This window comes from Biomphalaria glabrata, chromosome 14, assembly GCF_947242115.1.
Source record: "Biomphalaria glabrata chromosome 14, xgBioGlab47.1, whole genome shotgun sequence".
NCBI lineage: Eukaryota > Metazoa > Mollusca > Gastropoda > Planorbidae > Biomphalaria > Biomphalaria glabrata.
In genome coordinates, this window is record NC_074724.1 from 188,388 (window position 1) to 210,000 (window position 21,613).

The following is a 21,613-nucleotide window of genomic DNA, read 5'->3' on the forward strand; positions in this document are numbered from 1 at the left end:
CACTGGTTTTCCTGGCTAGCTCAGGCATTCGATTTACTAAAGATTTAGAAAAGTTTCTATTTACTTGCTGATAACACAAACTATTTTTATATCCCTAGTGTACATGTTTTGCTTTAGTTTTCTTTGACACGTTTTGGACTTTCCTTCAACTTCCTGTCCAAACCTTCTGCAGGATGGCAGGGTTCAAACCCCGTGACGATAGTTCTAATCGCGTACCGCACGACCATCCCGGCTACTTACTTTTTGGTTTTCAAATGTACATACGGCATGGCTTGCGTCTCTAAATGCCTCTGACAGTCAAATCCAGCTCCTGGCCTTCACGTGTGATTTCCCCACAAAAATCCGGCGGAACCTGTTCTTACATACTGACAGGAGAAGGGATGAAAGGCGGAACACTGGCGCCTCAAAACTAGTTTAGCTTCGAGTTGATGGGGCACGTCAGCCTAAATAACGCAACCCATCTAGGAGAAGGAAAACTCTGACTCCAAACCTCCACTCTGTGGCGATACTTCCCCATGTGGGTATCGGGGCTTGGAAATGACAAAGAGTAATAAACAACCCCACTGCCTTTCCACTTGCATTTCATTTCACTAAAGCGAAATATAGTGGAGCTTCCCCCCCCCCCCCCAGGTGCTTTTTGACGGAGGTCTGGACTGCACTACACCAGACGAAGGTCCTTGTCTCACTACATTCTAATACTAGATATAAACCCATCACGAAGTTGTTTTTTTCTGAAACTGGTGAATGTGAAGGAGCCTGGATCCAGGATGTGACGATTCCACAGGGCATACCCAGGGCACAGTCCACATTAAGCTTTACTACTGCAAAATAGTTACATTTGGAGAGCTCTGTGGGTGGTGAAGAATGGGCCATTGGCCAACTCCACCTTGTGCCATGGAAATATTACAATTACAGTTTCAGACCCAGATGCTCTTTTAATTCAGTATTGGAGCAAGTTGCCAAGACCGAAAACTTTCTTAAAATGCGATGAATATATATATATATATATATATATATATATATATATATATATATATATATATATATATATATATATATATATATATATATATATATATATATATATATATATATATATATATATATATATAACTTGAGGAAACACCCAGCCTACACTAATTTCCAAATACGACTTAATTTAAACATTTGAAATACAAAGTATACAAATAAAAAAGTCACACAAAGTTTCGAACAATAACAAAATAGTCATTTAAGAAGTGATGTCTTCCAAGTCATTTGTATTTTTTATACAACTCCAGCATGAAACTGATTAGTTCATTCGAATGACAGGCTACACTCTATGTTCATTGAGTTCTACATCTACACTTAGGCTACACTATATGTTCGTTGAGTTCTACATCTACACTTAGGCTACACTATTTGTTTGTTGAGTTCTACATCTACAGTTAGGCTAGACTATATGTTCGTTGAGTTCTACATCTACACTTAGGCTACACTATATGTTCGTTGAGCTCTACATCTACACTTAGGCTACACTATATGTTCGTTGAGTTCTACATCTACAGTTAGGCTACACTCTATGTTCGTTGAGTTCTACATCTACACTTAGGCTGCACTATATGTTCGTTGAGTTCTACATCTACAGTTAGGCTACACTATATGTTCGTTGAATTCTACATCTACACTTAGGCTGCACTATATGTTCGTTGAGTTCTACATCTACAGTTAGGCTACACTCTATGTTCGTTGAGTTCTACATCTACAGTTAGGCTACACTATATGTTCGTTGAGTTCTACATCTACAGTTAGGCTACACTCTATGTTCGTTGAGTTCTACATCTACACTTAGGCTACACTATATGTTCGTTGAGTGCTACATCTACACTTAGGCTACACTATATGTTCGTTGAGTTCTACATCTACACTTAGGCTAAACTATATGTTCGTTGAGTTCTACATCTACACTTAGGCTACACTATATGTTCGTTGATTTCTACATCTACATTTAGGCTACACTATATGTTCGTTGAGTTCTACATCTACACTTAGGCTACACTAAAATGTTCGTTGAGTTCTACATCTACACCTAGGCTACACTATATGTTCGTTGAGTTCTACATCTACAGCTAGGCTACACTACATGTTCGTTGAGTTCTACATCTACACTTAGGCTACACTATATGTTCGTTGAGTTCTACATCTACACTTAGGCTACACTATATGTTCGTTGAGTTCTACATCTAGAGTTAGGCTACACTATATGTTCGTTGAGTTCTACATCTACAGTTAGGCTAGACTGTATGCTCTTTAAGTTCTACACCTACACTTAGGCTAGACTGAATGTTCGTTGAGTTCTAAATCTACAGTTAAACTAGAGTCTATGTTCGTTGAGTTTTCATCTACACTTAGGCTACACTGTATCTTCATTGAGTGCTACATCTACACTTAGGCTACACTGTATGTTCGTTGAGTGCTACATCTACAGTAAAGCTACACTTCAGTTGAATTAGATCTGTGAGTCAGTGGTGTGGGTACTTTGCGCGTCTCCTCGTCTCTCCAAACTTGTTTCGGATCGTCTTCTAGCAGCTGCTTGTACATTTCCGAGGAATGTCCGGCGGAGCACAAGCTGGACATACTGGTCACATCACTGCGCATTGAGTTCTGGATGGCTGAGTTCCGGACGTATATTGATGACTTGTTCACCCTAGATTCTGTGAATGATGAATTGTACCATTAGTTTTATTATGCATAGCGCGTCTACTATAACATGTCCAGTGTACTCTGGTCTCTATGCTACTATAAAAATTTCAGTGCACTTTGGTCTTTATGCTACTATAAAAATTTCAGTGCACTTTGGTCTCTATGCTACTATAAAAATTTCAGTGCACTTTGGTCTCTATGCTACTATAAAAATTTCAGTGCACTTTGGTCTCTATGCTACTATAAAAATTTCAGTGCACTTTGGTCTCTATGCTACTATAAAAATTTCAGTGCACTTTGGTCTCTATGCTACTATAAAAATTTCAGTGCACTTTGGTCTCTATGCTACTATAAAAATTTCAGTGCACTTTGGTCTCTATGCTACTATAAAAATTTCAGTGCACTTTGGTCTCTATGCTACTATAAAAATTTCAGTGCACTTTGGTCTCTATGCTACTATAAAAATTTCAGTGCACTTTGGTCTCTATGCTACTATAAAAATTTCAGTGCACTTTGGTCTCTATGCTACTATAAAAATTTCAGTGCACTTTGGTCTCTATGCTACTATAAAAATTTCAGTGCACTTTGGTCTCTATGGTACTATAAAAATTTCAGTGCACTTTGGTCTATATGCTACTTTAAAATGTTCAGTGCACTATGGCCTCTATGCTGCTATAACAATTTCAGTGCACTCTGGCCTCTATGCTACTATATCATGTCCGGTGCACTTTGGTCTCTATGCTACTATAACAATTTCAGTGCACTTTGGTCTATATGCTACTTTAACATGTTCAGTGCACTCTGGTCTCTTTGCTACTATATCATGTCCAGTGCACTTTGGTCTCTATGCTACTATAACAATCTCAGTGCACTCTGGTCTCTATGCTACTATAACATGTCCAGTGCACTCTGGCCGCTATGCTACTATAACATGTCCAGTGCACTCTGGTCTCTTTGCTACTATATCATGTCCAGTGCACTTTGGTCTCTATGCTACTATAACAATCTCAGTGCACTCTGGTCTCTATTCTACTATAACATGTACAGTGCACTCTGGTCTCTATGCTACTATAACACTTTTAGTGCACTCTGGTCTCTAAGCAACAATTTCAGTGCACTTTGGTCTATATGCTACTATAACATGTCCAGTGCACTCTGGTCTCTCAGCTACTATAACCTCGTCAGTGATGTCTGGTTACTTTGACAAAAAAAAGTTCAGAGAACAGCGTCTATGTGATTCCATTATGTCTTTGACCATATGGAAGGATTTCTTCAAACAGGTAGACCTAGATGTTAACTCTTTCTCTCCGTAATTATTTACCACATTCTGATGAAATCAACGCTGGTATCGTCAGTTAGGAGAGAAAGAGTTAAGCACCAATTGGATTGTGCCATCTACGTGGAATTTCTTCATACTCATATTCTATTACTACCACTAAGCGTGCAAGGACCACAACTCCAGCTAGACGAGTTTAATCCTGCTGACATCCCCTTCTACTGTTAAAGTGCTTTCATTGCTTTGTGGACAATGCGGGTAAGGGGTCGTATCTTGGAGGAGGTTCCCCTACTGCCGTTAGATGCTTATCAACCACAACTCATGCTAACTTACTTACAAACTTTAATTCATTTTCAGGATGCGAACTCTATCTCCAAGAAGTCAACCACTTTAGCATTTCGCTGCTTTATAAACAAAATCACACAAACACACATAAATAAAACTTTCATTTTTATCACTAAAACGCATTTTTTCCTGTTTATAGCAGTCTCAGTTCGCTCTGAGCCAATCTCTTTTGTGGGCCTGTGTGAGGAAGGCTTCCGTGCTGCGTTTAGGCGCTCAGCATGCAAAACTTAGCAGGATTTGAGCTCATGCCCCCTTGCTAGGTGTCAAAGCGGTTTATGCTACTCTGCCACATAGTCATAACCAAACATTAACAAAACAGCCTTTGTGTATTATTTCAGTTTTACACACACACACACGCAACACACACAAGCACGCAACGCACATACGCACACATTGTCACGCATAGCAAACATCTATTCACATATAACTTACTTGAGCCATATAGCAATACAAATACGTACACATTTTGACTCAAAGCATACATCTATTCACGTATAACTTACTAGAGCCATATAGCAACACATACGCACACATTCTGACTCAAAGCATACATCTATTCACGTATAACTTACTAGAGCCATATAGCAACACATACGCACACATTCTGACTCAAAGCATACATCTATTCACGTATAACTTACTTGAGCCATATAGCAACACATACGCACACATTCTGACTCAAAGCATACATCTATTCACGTATAACTTACTTGAGCCATATAGCAACACATACGCACACATTCTGACTCAAAGCATACATCTATTCACGTATAACTTACTAGAGCCATATAGCAATACATACGCACACATTCTGACTCAAAGCATACATCTATTCACGTATAACTTACTTGAGCCATATAGCAACACATACGCACACATTCTGACTCAAAGCATACATCTATTCACGTATAACTTACTAGAGCCATATAGCAACACATACGCACACATTCTGACTCAAAGCATACATTTATTCACGTATAACTTACTTGAGCCATATAGCAACCCACATACGCACACATTCTCAGGCATATCATAAATCTATTCACGCATAACTTACTTGAGCCATATAGCCAAGCTTGAAATGACTGGATTAATTTCGTCGCTTTCCTATGAAATATTCTCCCCGTGAAGTAATAGGTGCCGAAAGCTGTGACTTGGTTCACCAAGATAAGAAAAGAACTTACTTTCGAATCTGTTGAACAATTTTCAAAAAAAAAAGAAAAAGTTTAGAAAAAGAGTTTGAGTGAAATATAAACTCAGAGGTGGCCCCCCAAAGTGTTTGCCTATGGGTCCGTGTTATTTGACATTTTTGGCACATCGGCACTATTTAGACCATGTCGTGTCCATAATCCCTCTAGGGTTATTCCCCCTTTATATCTCAAGAGCTAAATTTTAAATGGTTAAGTCATTTAAAAAAAGGTCCATTCCAAGTTCAGATAGTAAAAACGGTAACAATTTATTAATTTAAGGAAAATCTGTTGTAAATATTATATATTCACAATTTCTTTGCCCTATCACAAATCAAACCTTCGTAGTTGACCCGTAGTGCTGTCCCAAGACGCTCGTGTTAGAGACAAGGTCGAAGGCCGAGTACACCGGAAAGTCTTCCCCATATTCCTTTTATCACAGACTCACCTGATGGGATCCAGAGTAAGGTTGTCTCTCGAGTCCAAGAAGGCGGTACAATGATAAGCGAGTACAAGTGGACAGGGAAGGTGGTCAGTAGAAAGGTCAAGTTGGTCCCTATCACAAGAGTGGTCAGTTCTTCTATCACTGGGGAATAGATGGTTCTCCATACATACACGAATATTTATTTTTGTTTCATTCACTTATCAGGTCAAGCGTGTTGCAAAAGAAATGTAACAAATTAGTTACTTGATACCAGTAGACTAATAGCGCCTAATTAGAAGCGTCTAATTAATTGTTTCACTATTTTTCGTAGATGTAAGGCGCTATAATGGGGGTGTTGTTGGTCGGTCATTGGCCATTCACCCAGATACCCCCTTCTCCCCGCCCCCCCCCCCCCCCCCACCTTTTCCCAAAATGATCCAGACGATTGATAGGATGATAACATTGAGAAAGCTAAAAGCGTGAAATAACGCAAAAAACAGTCGGTAAAAATATTTCTAATCGCACAGATTCGTTATTGCTAGTCTAGAATAGTCTAGAATCTATCAAAAATTTAATCACATGACTGATCCAAACTAATTTATACAATTAAACTTAATATATGTCTAAATACGTATGTTCGCCGGATGGAGGACAAGCGCATCCCGAAAGTCATTCTCTATGGTCAACTCGCGACTGGCACAAGAAAAACTGGTTTCCCCCACCTCCGTTACATAGATGTAATAAAACGTGACCTCAAATCAGTGAACATCAATACTGACAATTGGGAAGACATAGCTCTAGACCGCAACAGATGGAGAGAGACAGTGACCAAGAAAGCTATGGACAGTGAAACTACATGGGTCTCAGCCCAGGAAGAAAAACGCACAATCCGAAAAACGGCCAGCTCCTCTACCACCGAAGCAAAAGCCACCTTAACCTGCTCTATCTGTGAACGGAAGTGTCTCTCCAAAATAGGGCTCCACAGCCACATGAGGAAGTGTGCTCTGAGATGAACCATAGCCGTTCTACGACTGAAGGAGGCCAATGAAGTATGTTGTATTTCAAATGTCTTTTTGTCTGTTAAAGCTCTGTTTTATGTACTCTATGAGTTTGAGTTGGTTATCTGCAAGTCAACATGTTCTTGTTACATGAGTACCTACAGTATAATTGATGTTGAGTTCAGCCGAGTTTAAGACCATCAGACTGTCTAGTTCAAGTTGAGTACAACGGTCACAGTTTGATGTTAAATGATGCTAATTGTACAGTATTTAGCTTTTTTTTTTCCTGTTTTTTTTAATTAAATTAATTAAACTATCACGTTATTTGGAGCTAGAGTTGTCAAAATCTTGATTTGGTTGTGTTTTGTTGAGCAGTGTTTGCAGAAAAGCCTGATAGTTAGAATCGTAACAATGTCTGTCCAAACCTCCCGCAGGACGACGGGGGAAGTCAGCTGGCAGGACATGAGCTCGGGACCATCGAGAAGTCCGAACGACAGTCCTGTTCGCATACCACCAACCCAACAGCCAGGATTGATTTTGTTTATAGATAAAAAAAAAATGGGGAAAAAAAACAAACTTACAACTTTTGATTCCGTAGCTCATCCGTTTGGGAAGCAAGTCTCTGTGATACAGGTAACCAAGGTAACTGTAGCTTAGCAACACAAACGTCCCTGGAAGGACAGCAGCCGACATGGCCGTCACCACGTTCCAAAACAATATCTTGTGGACATGGCACATCACGAACACACCTCTGCTAAACACAAACACACACACACAATAATTTCTTGTGGACATGGCACATCACGAACACACCTCTGCTAAACACACACACACACACAATAATTTCTTGTGGACATAACACATCACGAAAACACCTCTGCTAAACACAAACACACACACACAATAATTTCTTGTGGACATAACACATCACGAACACACCTCTGCTAAACACACACACACACAATAATTTCTTGTGGACATAACACATCACGAAAACACCTCTGCTAAACACAAACACACACACACAATAATTTCTTGTGGACATAACACATCACGAACACACCTCTGCTAAACACACACACACACACACACAATAATTTCTTGTGGACATAACACATCACGAACACACCTCTGCTAAACACAAACACACACACACAATAATTTCTTGTGGACATAACACATCACGAACACACCTCTGCTAAACACACACACACACACACAATAATTTCTTGTGGACATAACACATCACGAACACACCTCTGCTAAACACACACACACACACACAATAATTTCTTGTGGACATAACACATCACGAACACACCTCTGCTAAACACACACACACACACACAATAATTTCTTGTGGACATAACACATCACGAACACACCTCTGCTAAACACACACACACACACAATAATTTCTTGTGGACATAACACATCACGAACACACCTCTGCTAAACACACACACACACACAATAATTTCTTGTGGACATAACACATCACGAACACACCTCTGCTAAACACACACACACACACACAATAATTTCTTGTGGACATAACACATCACGAACACACCTCTGCTAAACACACACACACACACACAATAATTTCTTGTGGACATAACACATCACGAACACACCTCTGCTAAACACACACACACACACACAATAATTTCTTGTGGACATAACACATCACGAACACACCTCTGCTAAACACAAACACACACACACAATAATTTCTTGTGGACATAACACATCACGAACACACCTCTGCTAAACACACACACACACACACAATAATTTCTTGTGGACATAACACATCACGAACACACCTCTGCTAAACACACACACACACACACAATAATTTCTTGTGGACATAACACATCACGAACACACCTCTGCTAAACACAAACACACACACACAATAATTTCTTGTGGACATAACACATCACGAACACACCTCTGCTAAACACACACACACACACACAATAATTTCTTGTGGACATAACACATCACGAACACACCTCTGCTAAACACACACACACACACAATAATTTCTTGTGGACATAACACATCACGAACACACCTCTGCTAAACACACACACACACACAATAATTTCTTGTGGACATAACACATCACGAACACACCTCTGCTAAACACACACACACACACACAATAATTTCTTGTGGACATGGCACATCACGAACACACCTCTGCTAAACACACACACACACACAATAATTTCCCTGCTTATTTTGTGTCTCTTCTAGACCAGCAGTTCTCAACCTTTTAAGCTCGGCGACCCCTTTTTACAAACCCCCACTCTGCCTCGACCCCCCTCCCCCCACACACACATACAGCAATAGAAGAATAGACAATAACAATCCATATTTTCGATGGTCTTAGGAGACCCCTGGCAAATCGTCATTCGACCCCCAAGAGGGTCGTGATCCACAGGTTGAGAACCCCTGTTCTAGACATAGGAACATAATTCGAATGTATGTAATCTAAGTGTGTGTGTGTTTGTGTGTGTTTGTGTGTGTGTGTGTGTGTGTGTGTGTGTGGGTGATAGCTGAGTGGTTAAGCGCATGGCTTCCGAACAGGGATTTTGGAATTCGGGGATTTTTAGGGTGACCCTAGGTCCACCCAGCTCAAAGGGTACCTGACTTTAGTTGGGGGAAAGTTAAGGCGGTTGGTTATTGTGCTTGCCACGTGACATCCTGCTCGTAGGCCAAAGAAACGGATGACCTTAACATCATATTCCCCTTAGATAGTAAGGTCAGAAAGGGAAACTTTGATTTTAATATGTAATCAAATGTAGCTATTTAATTAGCACAGAAGTATCAAGCTAAGGGAAGGTCACTCTCCTTTCATTTCTGCCCAACATTTTATAATCATCGTCAATGAGAGAATTTTTTATTCGTTTATTTATTTTTTGTTTTTAAATTACTTTATAACTAGATTGTGAAAATGTCAATGGATCCTTGGGATCTTGCGAGTTTGCTTCTCACCCAAAAGAGCGTAAATATAAAATGATTCCCATCTTTTGCTCTGTGCATACAAAAAAAAAAAAATAACCGGAAATACTGGAGAGTTCCAATGTGAAAATACAAAATATAGTCTATTGATTTCATTATTTAATAAAATTAGCCTTCAAATTTGTGTTTCAAAAGCATTTTTTACATAAATTCGTTCCTTATATCTACAAATTTAGATGTCTTGACGTACTTTATAATCCCATTTATTTAACAAATCGGGTAAACCCGTTTTAATTGTTACTCTTATATTTCATTCATCCCGCTCTTCTTTCATTTTTAACTCTTTCTCTCCATAATTATTTACAACATTCTGGTGGAATCAACGCTGGTATCGTCAGTTAGGAAAGAAAGAGTTAATAGCTATGGATGTCTCGTCTTAACGGGTAAACCCATTGTCGCAAAGTTACTTTTATTTTCGTGGCGAAAGAGAAAAACCTGAAAGGAACATTAGTTAAGCTTGACATAGATCTAAATCCAACCCACTAGGCCGCGGGTAATGTCCGGCTAGTATCAATATAAAAATACTTATGTTTCACGACAGCAGTTGCTTACCTTGAGATGTAGTGAATACCAAAAAAGCCAACGTTAAACACATAGAAGGCACAGAGGAAGGAAATAATGACTATCATGAAGAACGTCTCTCTCTGATTTAGCAACGGCCTGTTCCTGAATTGGACAAAAAAATAAGAACTATCAATGGCCTCAGGGCCGGCCTTACCGATTGCGGGGGCTTCGTTTAATTGATGATTGTGAGCCCCCCCCCCCTTCTAATTTTAACAATATTATTACTATTAATTAGATCATTATATGAATTTTTTTTACACAACGTGCATAGGAGGGAACTCAACTGCAGTAGGTGTTAGAGGGTTAAATTACGTCAATCGTATGACGCCCTAAATATGTTAACCCTTTAAGACCTACATCTTTAAAATCATGTGACAAAAGCCACGACTGATAGTGATATGGTAGTGGTAAATTGCGGGGCCCCTATTCGGAGCAATCGGTCAAATCGGCCTAAGGCCGGCTCTGAATGGCCTCTTCCTGAATAGGAAAAGGTTCTATGATATTAATGGCTTGTTCTTAGATTGGAGCGAACCGCGACCTCCTATTTTCGAGTCGGCTGAATGCATTTATGCAGACAGCACTTGACAGGCCAAACAACTTCAATAGCATGTAGAGGAATTAGTCACTTTGGTGATTAAAATAAAAGGTTTACGAAATTTCTAGGCGTGGCATATGACATGGAATTTGACGTGATACATGACGTTTCATTTGACGTGATACATGACGTTTCATTTTGACGTGATACATGACGTTTCATTTGACGTAATACGTGACGTTTCATTTGCCGAGATACATGACGTTTTATTTGATATGATACATGACGTTTCATTTGACGTGATACATGACGTTTCATTTGACGTGATACATAACGTTTCATCTGACGTGATACATGACGTTTCATTTGACGTGGCATATCACGTGATATATATGACGTAAAATTTGGAAATGACGTATGACGTCGTTTTGTTTGTATGTAAAATGTTTGACATGTTTCGGATGTTCCTTCAGAGTTGAAGATAATTTACTTCCTAGTCCAAACCTCCAGCAGGACGACAGGAGATGGGAGCGGGAAGGGTTTGAACCCGGGACCATCGATATGTCCGAACGACAGTCCAGCGCGCAAACCGCACGACCATGCAACCATCCGTGGTATAATGACCTGATGTATGACGTTATATTTGACGCAAGTTCTGTACTATAAATGTATTATTGTAAATGTAAATTTAGAAAGCCTTCAGGACAAAAGACTCAAAAGTAAAGAAGCAACTATACATAAAACACTGAACCAAAATCTTCAAATACAAAAACAAAATTTAATTAAATACTCAGAAAGACACAAAGATAAAGGCACATTCCTCGTCCCATATGCTAGGACAAATTTGTACAAATACTCCTTCTTCCCTAGTGCTATTAGAGCATGGAATGGGTTGCCTGAGCTAGCCAGGAAAACCAGTGACTTGGCAGTATTTAAGTCATTGGTTAATATGCATGACTAAATGCATGACGCGTAGGACGTAATCATCTTCTTTTTTGAAGTAACGTCTGTATTATATAAGATAAGATAAGATGTAAGTATCATACCTCACCGCCCACTTCTCTTTCAAGACACATGTAGCTTTACTATAGTAAAGTTCCCCTTTCAGACCTTGCGATCTATAGGGCAGATGATGTAACAGTCATCTGTTTCTGTGGCCCACGGTTAACGAGAGTGTCATCTGGCCAGAACAACGACCAACCGCCATTACTTCTCCCCAACTATTGTCAGGTATCCATTAGAGCTGGGTGGACTCAGAGGCGCCCAAAGATCTTGAAATTTAAAATCCCAGTCTTCACCAGGATTCAAACCCGGGGACCCCCGGTTCGGAAGCCTTGCGCTTTACCGCTCAGCCACCGCGCCTCCTGGCTTTACTCTAGGAGTTAGAATGAATCTAAGAGGGACTTACTTGTCAGTCAGTAAGAAGTGAATATACAAACACAACGCCGCTTGGTGCCAACTCGATATACTGATGAAATAATGACCAAACGAGATCCAAGCTCTGAGAAAGTACAAAAGGTGATATCTTAGCAGCAAATGAAGCACGCACAAGGCCTAGAATCAACGGTTCTCAACATTTTAAACTCGGCGACCCCTCTTTACAATCCCACGCTCTGCCGCGACCCCTCGCCCCCCGCTCAGACACACAGCAATACAAGAATAGACAAAACTACTCATTTTTTCGATGGTCTCTGGCGACCCCTGGCCAATCGTCAATCGACCCCTAAGGGGATCGCGACCCACAGGTTGAGAACCCCTGGCATAGATGATACTATGTGAAATAACATAGATTGGTTAGCGGACTATATGCAACGATAAATAGAGGCGCAGTGGTTGAGTGGTTAAGCGTTTAGCTTCCGAAGACTGCTGAAGACGGGGATTTTGAATTAGGTGATTTTTAGGGCGCCCCGAGTCCACCCAACTCTGATGGGTACCTGAACTAAGTTGGGTAAAATAAAGGTTGGTTGGTCGTTGTGCTGGCCACATGATAACCTGCTTGTTAACCGTTGGCTAAAGAAACAGGTAACCTTAATATTATCTGTCCTACAGATCTTAAGGTCTGAAATGGGAACTTTACTAGTTTACTATACAGTCTATATAGTAGTTCCCGGTCCACAAAATAGTTCCCAGTTTACATAGCAGTTCCCAAAGAAGTTCCCAGTCTTTTGTAGTAGTTTCCGGTTCTACAAATTAGTTCCCGGTCTACAAAATAGTTCCCAGTTTACATAGCAGTTCCCAAAGAAGTTCCCAGTTTACATAGCAGTTCCCAGTCTGCAAAGAAGTTCCCAGTCATTATAGTAGTTCCCATTATACAAAAAAAGTTTTCAGTCTGCAAAATAGTTTCCCAGTTTACATAGCAGTTCCCAGTCTGCAAAGAAGTTCCCAGCCTTTATAGTAGTTCCCAGACTACGAAAAAAGTTCCCAGTCTGCAAAGAAGTTCCCAGCCTTTATAGTAGTTCCCAGTCTTTATAATAGTTCTCAGTCTCTAGTGGTTCCTAATCTACACAGTACTATCCAGTCTAGATAGACAGGTCTAGTCTACATCTTAATGTTAATTCTCAATACATTCACTCCAATGTTTACCCACAGACTTGTTCACTGTGGTACGCAGGGTCTCTGCGAGTGACGGCCATTATAAACATCCTGAGCGTGTAGGTCAGAAGGGTCATGATGCTAAAGATGCAGTGACTGCATAAGATGGTGGACAGGTTATTCTTTCCTAACCTGGGACAACGCAACACTTTGATGCTAAGTATGTTACCTGCGAAGTAAATGTAAAGTTTCACTGCGATTAAATCTCTACATGCCTCTTTAGCATGGTTAGGTAATCAGATAATTTTAAAATCCATTTCTACTTTATATTCAGATACTATAGAAAACTAAACATTATATTTTATCTGTTATTAAAAATGTCAAGTAAAAACAAAGGCCGGAGTTAAGTATGTGAAGGCCTCTGGTCGAGATTTGTGAAGGCCCCTACACTCTTTCAAAAGCTTTAATTAAGTTCAACTTAGGGGAAACAAAATAGCAACGCATATTTTACAAGAAAGAGATGATTCAAATAAAGTACCTTTAAATTTAATCTCAGTTTTTTTTTTAAATTTAATATGCATATCTTAGTTTAAAAATAAATTATGTTTGAGATAATTGTGTTTCAAATTGGATATTTAATATTAAATACTGAAACCAGTTAAGACATAATCCAATGTAGGTCAACTTACTCGGAACTCCGACAGTAAAAAACACAGAGGTTATACAGAAGAGCATGAACATCGATTCATCAGTCTGAGGATCCATTCTCTAAGTCAGAAACACCCCGGTGTGTGAAACAATGGATGTTAGAATCTAACCAGCGGAGAGAGGAAAGGATGCAATCTGTAAAGAGAATGAGATCGACAAAAGCAGCAATGAAAATGAACAAGTAGCAAATGTGCATTAAAATACAACACACAGGAGAAAAATGGAAGACAAGCTATCGGAGCAATCGACATTGGAAGTCAATCAATGTTTCAATCAAACTATATAGCTATCTAGAATCCAACTATCTATATCTATATCTCTTTCTCTATCTGTCTATGTATCTATCTATCTATTCATCTTATCTTACCTTATTATCTTATACCATCTTATTATCTTATCATGTAATCTTGACTTATCTTATTATCTTATAATCTTATCTTATCTTACCTTATCTTTTCATATCATCTTATAATATCATATCATATCATATCATATATCATATCATATCATATCATATCATATCATATCATATCTATCTATCTATCTATCTATCTATCTATCTATCTATCTATCTAATCTTTCTATCTATCTAATCTTTCTATCTATCTAATCTATCTTATCATCTTATCTTATCTCACCTTATCATATTCTCTTAACATCATATCATATCATATATAATATCTTATCCATCTAATCTATCTAATCATCTAATCTTAACTTATCTTGTTATTTTATCATATCATCTTTTCTTATCATCTTATCTTATCTTATCTATCTATTTATCTATCTATCTATCTATCTATCTATCTATCTATCTATCTATCTATCTATCTATCAATCTATTAATCTGTCTCTCTGTATGTCTGTCTGTCTATATATCTATTTATCTACGAGTATTGGTCTCAACTGCCCACTGGTTGCAGATCAGTGTTCAGGCTTTCTTTGACGATTGGTCTCGTATGAACCTGGGACCATCGAAGCGACCGAACGACAGCCCATCGCGCATACCGCTTATTCTATGATAGAAACATTGTTTCTTATGTAGACATGTGATATAGCATAGTTGCTGCTTTGCAGAAAGAACACAGATTCAACAGAATCTAGATCTAGAGTCTAGAGGACGGCTGACTGGTCGTGCAGTATGCGTGCTGGACTATCGTCCATTCGTCTCGATGGTCTCGGGTTCATACCTTGCCCACTGCCTTCCCGCTTCGTCCTGCGGGAGGTTTGGACTAGGAAGTAATCTTCAACTCTGATGGAACATCCGAAACATGTCAAACGTTTTACAAACAAACAATAATTATTAATATTATAGAATATTAATTTATCTAAAAATCATATATAATCGAGATCAGTAGATCAAAGACCTCTGTAAATTATATCGAAATCTTAAATACAAAGATAAAGGCACATTACTTGTTCCATATAAAGTTAAATAAAAAAAGTTCCCCTTTCAGACCTTGTGGTCTATAAATAGGGCAGATGAGGTAAAGGTCATCTGTTTCTATGACCTACAGTTAACGAGGGTGTCATGTGGCCAGCACAACGACAAACCGCCTTTACTTTTCCCCAACTAATGTCAGGTACCCATTAGAGCTGGGTGGACTCAGAGGCGCCCGAAGATGCCGAAATAAAAAATCCCAGTCTTCACCAGGATTTGAACCCCAGTCCCCGGTTCGGAAGACAAGCGCTTTACCCCTCAGCCACCGCGCCTCTTAGTTCCATATGCTAGGGGAAATGTGTACAAATGCCCCTTCTTCCCTAGTGCTATTAGAGCATGGAATGGGTTGCCTGAGGTAGCCAGGAAAACCAGTGACTTGGCAGAATTTAGGTCATTGGTTAATATGCATGACTAGATCATATGCATGACGCGTAGGACTTACTTCTTTTTTGAAGTAATGTCTGTATTATATAAGATAAAACTTTCATATTTAACTCACGACAAAGTCCATTAAAGCGTACACTGTATGCAATGAAAAAAAAAAATCCCAATAGATGTATCCGTAACGATTTGAATCTACATCTAGATCTAGCTAAGTCTCAATACTTTTCTTCTTGCTAAAGTTCTTTGTTGACATCATTGTCATAATTACTTCCTGTTTCTTGTTGACTGACAACTTAAAAACTCGAAACGATTATTTCACGAAATTATGACATTTCAGTTTAGAGGAAAATCAGATGCTGCCTTCCCGTCAGACATCAAGCTTATCAGGTAGGCTACTAGTAGGTAAATTATAGACATAGGTAGGCTACTAGTAGGTAAATTATAGACATAGGTAGGCTACTAGTAGGTAAATTATAGACATAGGTAGGCTACTAGTAGGTAAATTATAGACATAGGTAGGCTACTAGTAGGTAAATTATAGACATAGGTAGGCTACTAGTAGGTAAATCTTGGATAGTCATAGGCATATTTTTTTTTAAGGAAACCTCAGAATTTGCGCAATTCAATTTTAGCTTTATCATCATAGGAATCCTTGGGCCTTAAGCCTCTTTTCTTTGCCTCTTTTTGGGGCTTTATGTGCCTCTTTTATGGGCTCTCTTGCCTCTTTTGTGGGCTTTTTTTTTAATATAGATTTTTGTTTGTAAGTTCTCATAATTCACAAGTATTAAATCATAAACAATTGAAAAGTGATTAACCTAAAATATAATAATAGTAATAGGCATTTAAGTCAAGCTTAGATTAGCGACTGCTCTAGGTAGAGTTGCGCTGGGTCTGACAATTATTGGGCATAATAAAGCTTGACTTCGAGTCCGAAGATTAGCGAGGAGTGCAGTATTTTCCCGTGGCTGCGCAGCACCAGCTGTAACCTACATATTTTGCCACATCCAGGGCAAGCATAACCATTGTCCACAGTTGGTCGATTTAGATTTTCTTTTCGGCGATAAATTTTAGCGAACTTTTTAAGATGACGGCGTAACAGAGTTGTCCCCCGTAAACGCTGTACAGATCAACCCTGGCGTCATTTCGCCCCAACAGGCATAGAGGAAAGTAGCTTGCAGCAGATGGCCTGTGAAAGAGCTTTTAAGAAAGCCGCGGGACACAAATTTGAGACCTGACGTAAAATCCCTTGTAGTAGAGGAACAGAGAAAAAAAAGTAAAGAAAACTTAAATAGACCCAGGCGGACAAGGCTTCGTTTCAATCCGAAGTGGAAAAATATGCAGGTCACAACTAGGTTTGGGTGGCCAAGTGAAACATGACACTCATCCTTAATCTTCGACATCGATGGCATTGTCGCTGTTATTATCAAATGTCTGCATTAAGAAAAAGATAAGGAATAAAACAGTGGCGTAGCTAGGGTGGGGGAGGAGGGGGGAGAATTTGAAAATCCCCCTGAGCCCCCACTCGAGAGGGGCCCCCAAATGAGTGTTTTTTTTTCACATTAAATTTTAAATATCACGCAAAATGCATGTGCCCCCAAAGACGTCAAGCCCCCCGGGCCCCTAAATGATGGCTAGTTCCTAGCTACGCCCCTGGAATAAAAGAAAAAACTAACAGACAAGTTTCCAGAAAGTTTCAATTGATATTAGTTCTTATTCTACGAACAATAACAGCTGCAGGTAATCACATCTCTGTCCATTCTGGGGAATAGGCTACGCCCAACTATCCCCACGTCTTGCCCACCTGGTAGGCATCTGCTTCCAAATCTCGGCGCCATGTAATCCTGGGCCTTCCTCTCTTTCAACTTCCTGGGGGGGGGGGTTTCCAGGTTGTCATGGTAACTGTTTATTTGTTTGAAACATACAATAATCTCGGCTCTTTTTTTTTTTTTTTTTCAAAGCTTTTATAAACTCACTTTTGTCTATCTGTCTGTCTTTTGTCTGTCTAGTAAAATGTTTAAACACGTTATTTCACCCACACCCATTCTCGGATCTAGATGAAAGTTGACGCAATTATTTTTTTAGGCGTAGACAATGCGCGAATCAATAATGAAATCAAGCAATTAATCAATGAATTATTGGTGATTACTGATTTTGTTTGATACTAACAATGGAAACGAATCCTTCAGCATTCACAGATATGGTTAAACATTCTTAAATAATTGAACACATTATTTTTTTTACACCCATTTTCGGATCAAAGAAAATCTTTAATACAATTATTTATTGTACCTAAAAAAACAACAACTATAAATCAATTAAAATATTAACTAATGAGTCAAATATTTTTTGGGATTAGTTAATGATGTTTGATATTGAAAAAGGAGATAATAATTACATTTTGAGTCACATAGTTGTAAGTGTGAAGTTCTTCCCTTTAGATAAGCTTTGTGTCTATTAAAAAAGAATGGTAATATTTTACTTTTTAAATTTTCGTTTGCAAACTCTTCTTTCTCAATTCATCTCGAAAATTGAACGAATCAATTGAGACCTTACATTTGAACATCTAGTTCAGGGGTTCTCAACCTGTGGGTCGCGACCCCCTTGGGGGGTCGATTGACGACTTGCCAGGGGTCGCCTAAGACCATCGAAAATAAGGATTGTTATTGTCTATTCTTCTATTGCTGTATGTGTGTGTGTGTGCGGGGGTCGCGGAAGAGTGGGGGATTGTAAAAAGAGGTCGCCGAGCATAAAAGGTTGAGAACCGCTGATCTAGTTGCTACTCTCTCCTTGTTTTAAAATCTGATTTACAGATCCACAAATTGACTTTTAAGACTCAACAAATTGGATAATGCATTCACATTTGAGTGGGGCGCGGCGGCTGAATGGTTAAGCGCTTGGCTTCCGAACCTGTGCCCCTGGGTTCGAATCTTGTTAAATTTCGGGTAACATATAGAGCGCCCCAACCAACTCTAACCAGACTTTAGTTGACGAAAGTAAATGCGGTTGGTCGCTGTGCTGGCCACTTGACATCCTGCTGCTTAACCGTTGGCCAAAGAAACAGATAACTTTTACATCATCTGCAGTATAGATTACAAGGTCTGAACGGGGAAGTTTACTTTTTGGAGGCGCGGTGGTTGAGTAATAAAGCGCTGACTTTCCCAACACGAGGGTCTTGGGTTTCAAATCCTTTTGATGAATAGGATTTTTAATATCGGCATCTTTAGGACACCTTTGAGTCCACTCAGCTCTAATCAGTACCTGACTTAAGTTCAGGAAAAGTAATGATGATTGGTCGTTGTGCTGGCCACATGACACCCTCGTAAACCGTGGGCCACAGAAAGGGGAACTTTCTATTCACATTTGAAGAAATCAGACACCCAACAAATTTGATGTGGTCACAATGAAAACAATTAGAAAGACACACATCAACAAGATAATTAGTCTTTTTTTTTTAATTAGTCTTTTTTTTAATTAAAAAATCTATCTGAAATGTACGTATGAAGGGAGGCCCTGGGGACATCTTTTTGACTTTCGGAGGGCGTCACGCGCCCTTTTAGTTTGACACTATCCACGGTGGTGACGCTACGGCCTGTTCGTATCTGCTCCACGTTGCCGAATACTAGGCTGTCCAGCCAGCTCTCATTCTGCTGCGGCTCTTTCAGGAGGACGCTCAGTGTGTTGGACTCTTTCCCGTTCTGGAGGCAGCTGGACCCGGCGGTCTCTCTGCGCTCTGAATGTATGGTCGAGTCGAGGTCACTGGAACGGTTGGGGAAGACAAAGCTGCGCTCTTTGTTAATTGTTGAGTTACGGTTCGTGGCTTCATCCTCTAGAAACAAAAAAAAAGAACAAAATTCGCTTCACTAGACTATGTCTTATGTATGGTGCCCCAAAACCTTTTTTTATCAGCGGACCACTTCGCACTTTCTGAGTGACGTCCGCGTAGTGCCGATAGCGCCCACATAGCACACTAAGTTTCCATGAAAAACAATTAGGGAAACATTGGACTTAGAATAGGTGAAGGTGAAGATAAATAATTTCTCTATAAACCTGTCAGAACTTTTATGATACAAATCTTTGTTATACATTGTTTATCTGAAAACAGAAAATGTGTTCTAATTTCTAGCCATTATCTGATACCTCTAAAATAAGAGTCAGGTACTCAATAATAGTATACAAATATTCACATTTGTCTAGACTAACACCTTTAGTAAAATAACTAAATTTAGAAAGCCTTCAGGATATAAGACTTACAAAGTAAAGTAGCAATTATAAATAAAGCACTGATACTTAATTTCCAAATTCAAAAACATAACCTAATAAAATACTCTGAAAGACACAAAGATAAAGACACATTCCTCGTTTCAAAAGCTAAGACACATTTGTTTAAATGCTCCTTCTTCCCAAGTGGTATTAGAGCATGGAATGGGTTGCCTGATCTAGCCAGGAAAACCAGTGACTTGGCAGAATTTAAGTCATTGGTTAATATGCATGACTAAATGCATGATGCGAGGACGTAATCATCTTCCATCTGCTTTTTTTTGAAATAACGTCTGTATTATATAAGATAAGATTTGATAAGAGGTCCGTTTGACAACTTTAAAATATGACAAACATCTTATTCTGGAAAATGTCAATTATCTTGTGCATCTAAAAATGGAAAAACTTGGATGCGTCTAAATTTGGCTGCTGTTTTATACCTCCTATATCTGACTGGTTGTAATGATCGGCTACAGACCTCCTTCAGCCGAGAGTAGACTATGGATCATCCCATGGCAATAGGATGAATGCCTGGGCGTTAGCTGGGATCGGAACTATGCCGCCCACGCATCAGTCCCCCCCCCTCCATGTAGTTAATATGCCGATACAGTTTGGGGTCAGCAGCTTCGGGCTAACGAGCGCCCCCCCCCCCCTTTTGCCTGCAGCTTAATTGACCTCATTCACCAATCGTAAACAAACAACATTAAGTCACGTGATCTTAGTGAGAAAACAACGAAATAAACTGTCACGTGACAACCATCATGAATGAAACATGAGGTCGTAAATTATATAGAAGAGATAGAGCACCACCTGGCTAAATGCTGTTTGTTTACGGTTGGTGAATGAGGTCCATTGCTTAGACGCCAGGCCAGTTACTCTTCATCGCCCCATTCTCCTGTAAGTGAAAACAGTTCCGCCGGACTCAATATCTGCCATTTTATTTATTTATAGTTATCCATTACCAATGACAAACTTGCGGAACCAAAACTACAGATTTAAACCTATAATATTTCGTCCGACTTATACCTCTAATATTTCATCAGACGTATACCTCTGATATCTCATAAATATATACCTCAAACATTTTGTCAGACCTCTAATATTTCATATAGACTTATACCTCTAATGTTTCATCAGACGAATACCTCTAACATTTCGTCAGAATTATACCTCAAATGTTTCGCCAGACTAATACTCTAATATTTCGTCAGACTAATACCTCTAATATTTCATAAAATTATACC

At 39.2% G+C, this 21,613-nt stretch overlaps 2 protein-coding genes across 6 annotated transcripts in view; both read right to left on the bottom strand.

Annotated features, from left to right (window-relative positions):
- Positions 1-1,244: 1,244 nt before the first annotated feature.
- Positions 1,245-16,391, bottom strand: LOC106077865 (uncharacterized). 2 transcript variants are annotated; one of them, XM_056011656.1, is made up of 9 exons: positions 16,228-16,391; positions 14,269-14,422; positions 13,631-13,808; positions 12,456-12,548; positions 10,501-10,614; positions 7,494-7,663; positions 5,939-6,076; positions 5,361-5,495; positions 1,245-2,693 (listed from the first exon to the last, which is right to left on the bottom strand). In XM_056011656.1, the coding sequence occupies exons 2-9, from the start codon at positions 14,342-14,344 to the stop codon at positions 2,473-2,475; spliced, it is 1,125 nt and encodes a 374-aa protein (XP_055867631.1). In that variant the 5' UTR covers positions 14,345-14,422; positions 16,228-16,391; the 3' UTR covers positions 1,245-2,472. The 2 variants fall into 2 exon arrangements, with proteins under 2 accessions (XP_055867631.1, XP_055867630.1); XM_056011655.1 differs by having other exon boundaries at positions 7,494-7,666.
- A 3,188-nt stretch (positions 16,392-19,579) lies between these two features.
- Positions 19,580-21,613, bottom strand: part of LOC106062360 (probable G-protein coupled receptor tkr-1) — an 18,048-nt gene continuing 16,014 nt past the window's right edge. For all 4 annotated transcript variants that reach the window (XM_056011690.1, XM_056011691.1, XM_056011692.1 and 1 more), the window contains one exon: positions 19,580-19,938. In XM_056011690.1, coding sequence (XP_055867665.1) covers positions 19,580-19,938 — 359 coding nt within the window. The remainder of the gene's footprint in view (positions 19,939-21,613) is intronic.

Coding starts and splice junctions, on each gene's coding strand:
- LOC106077865 (XM_056011655.1), bottom strand. CDS start 14,344: ATGGATCCTCAGACTGATGAATCGATGTTCATGCTCTTCTGTATAACC. Junction 13,809..14,268: donor TTTTACTGTCGGAGTTCCGA/GTAAGTTGACCT, acceptor TTTACTTCGCAG/GTAACATACTTAGCATCAAA. Junction 10,615..12,455: donor CACTTCTTACTGACTGACAA/GTAAGTCCCTCT, acceptor TGTCCAATTCAG/GAACAGGCCGTTGCTAAATC.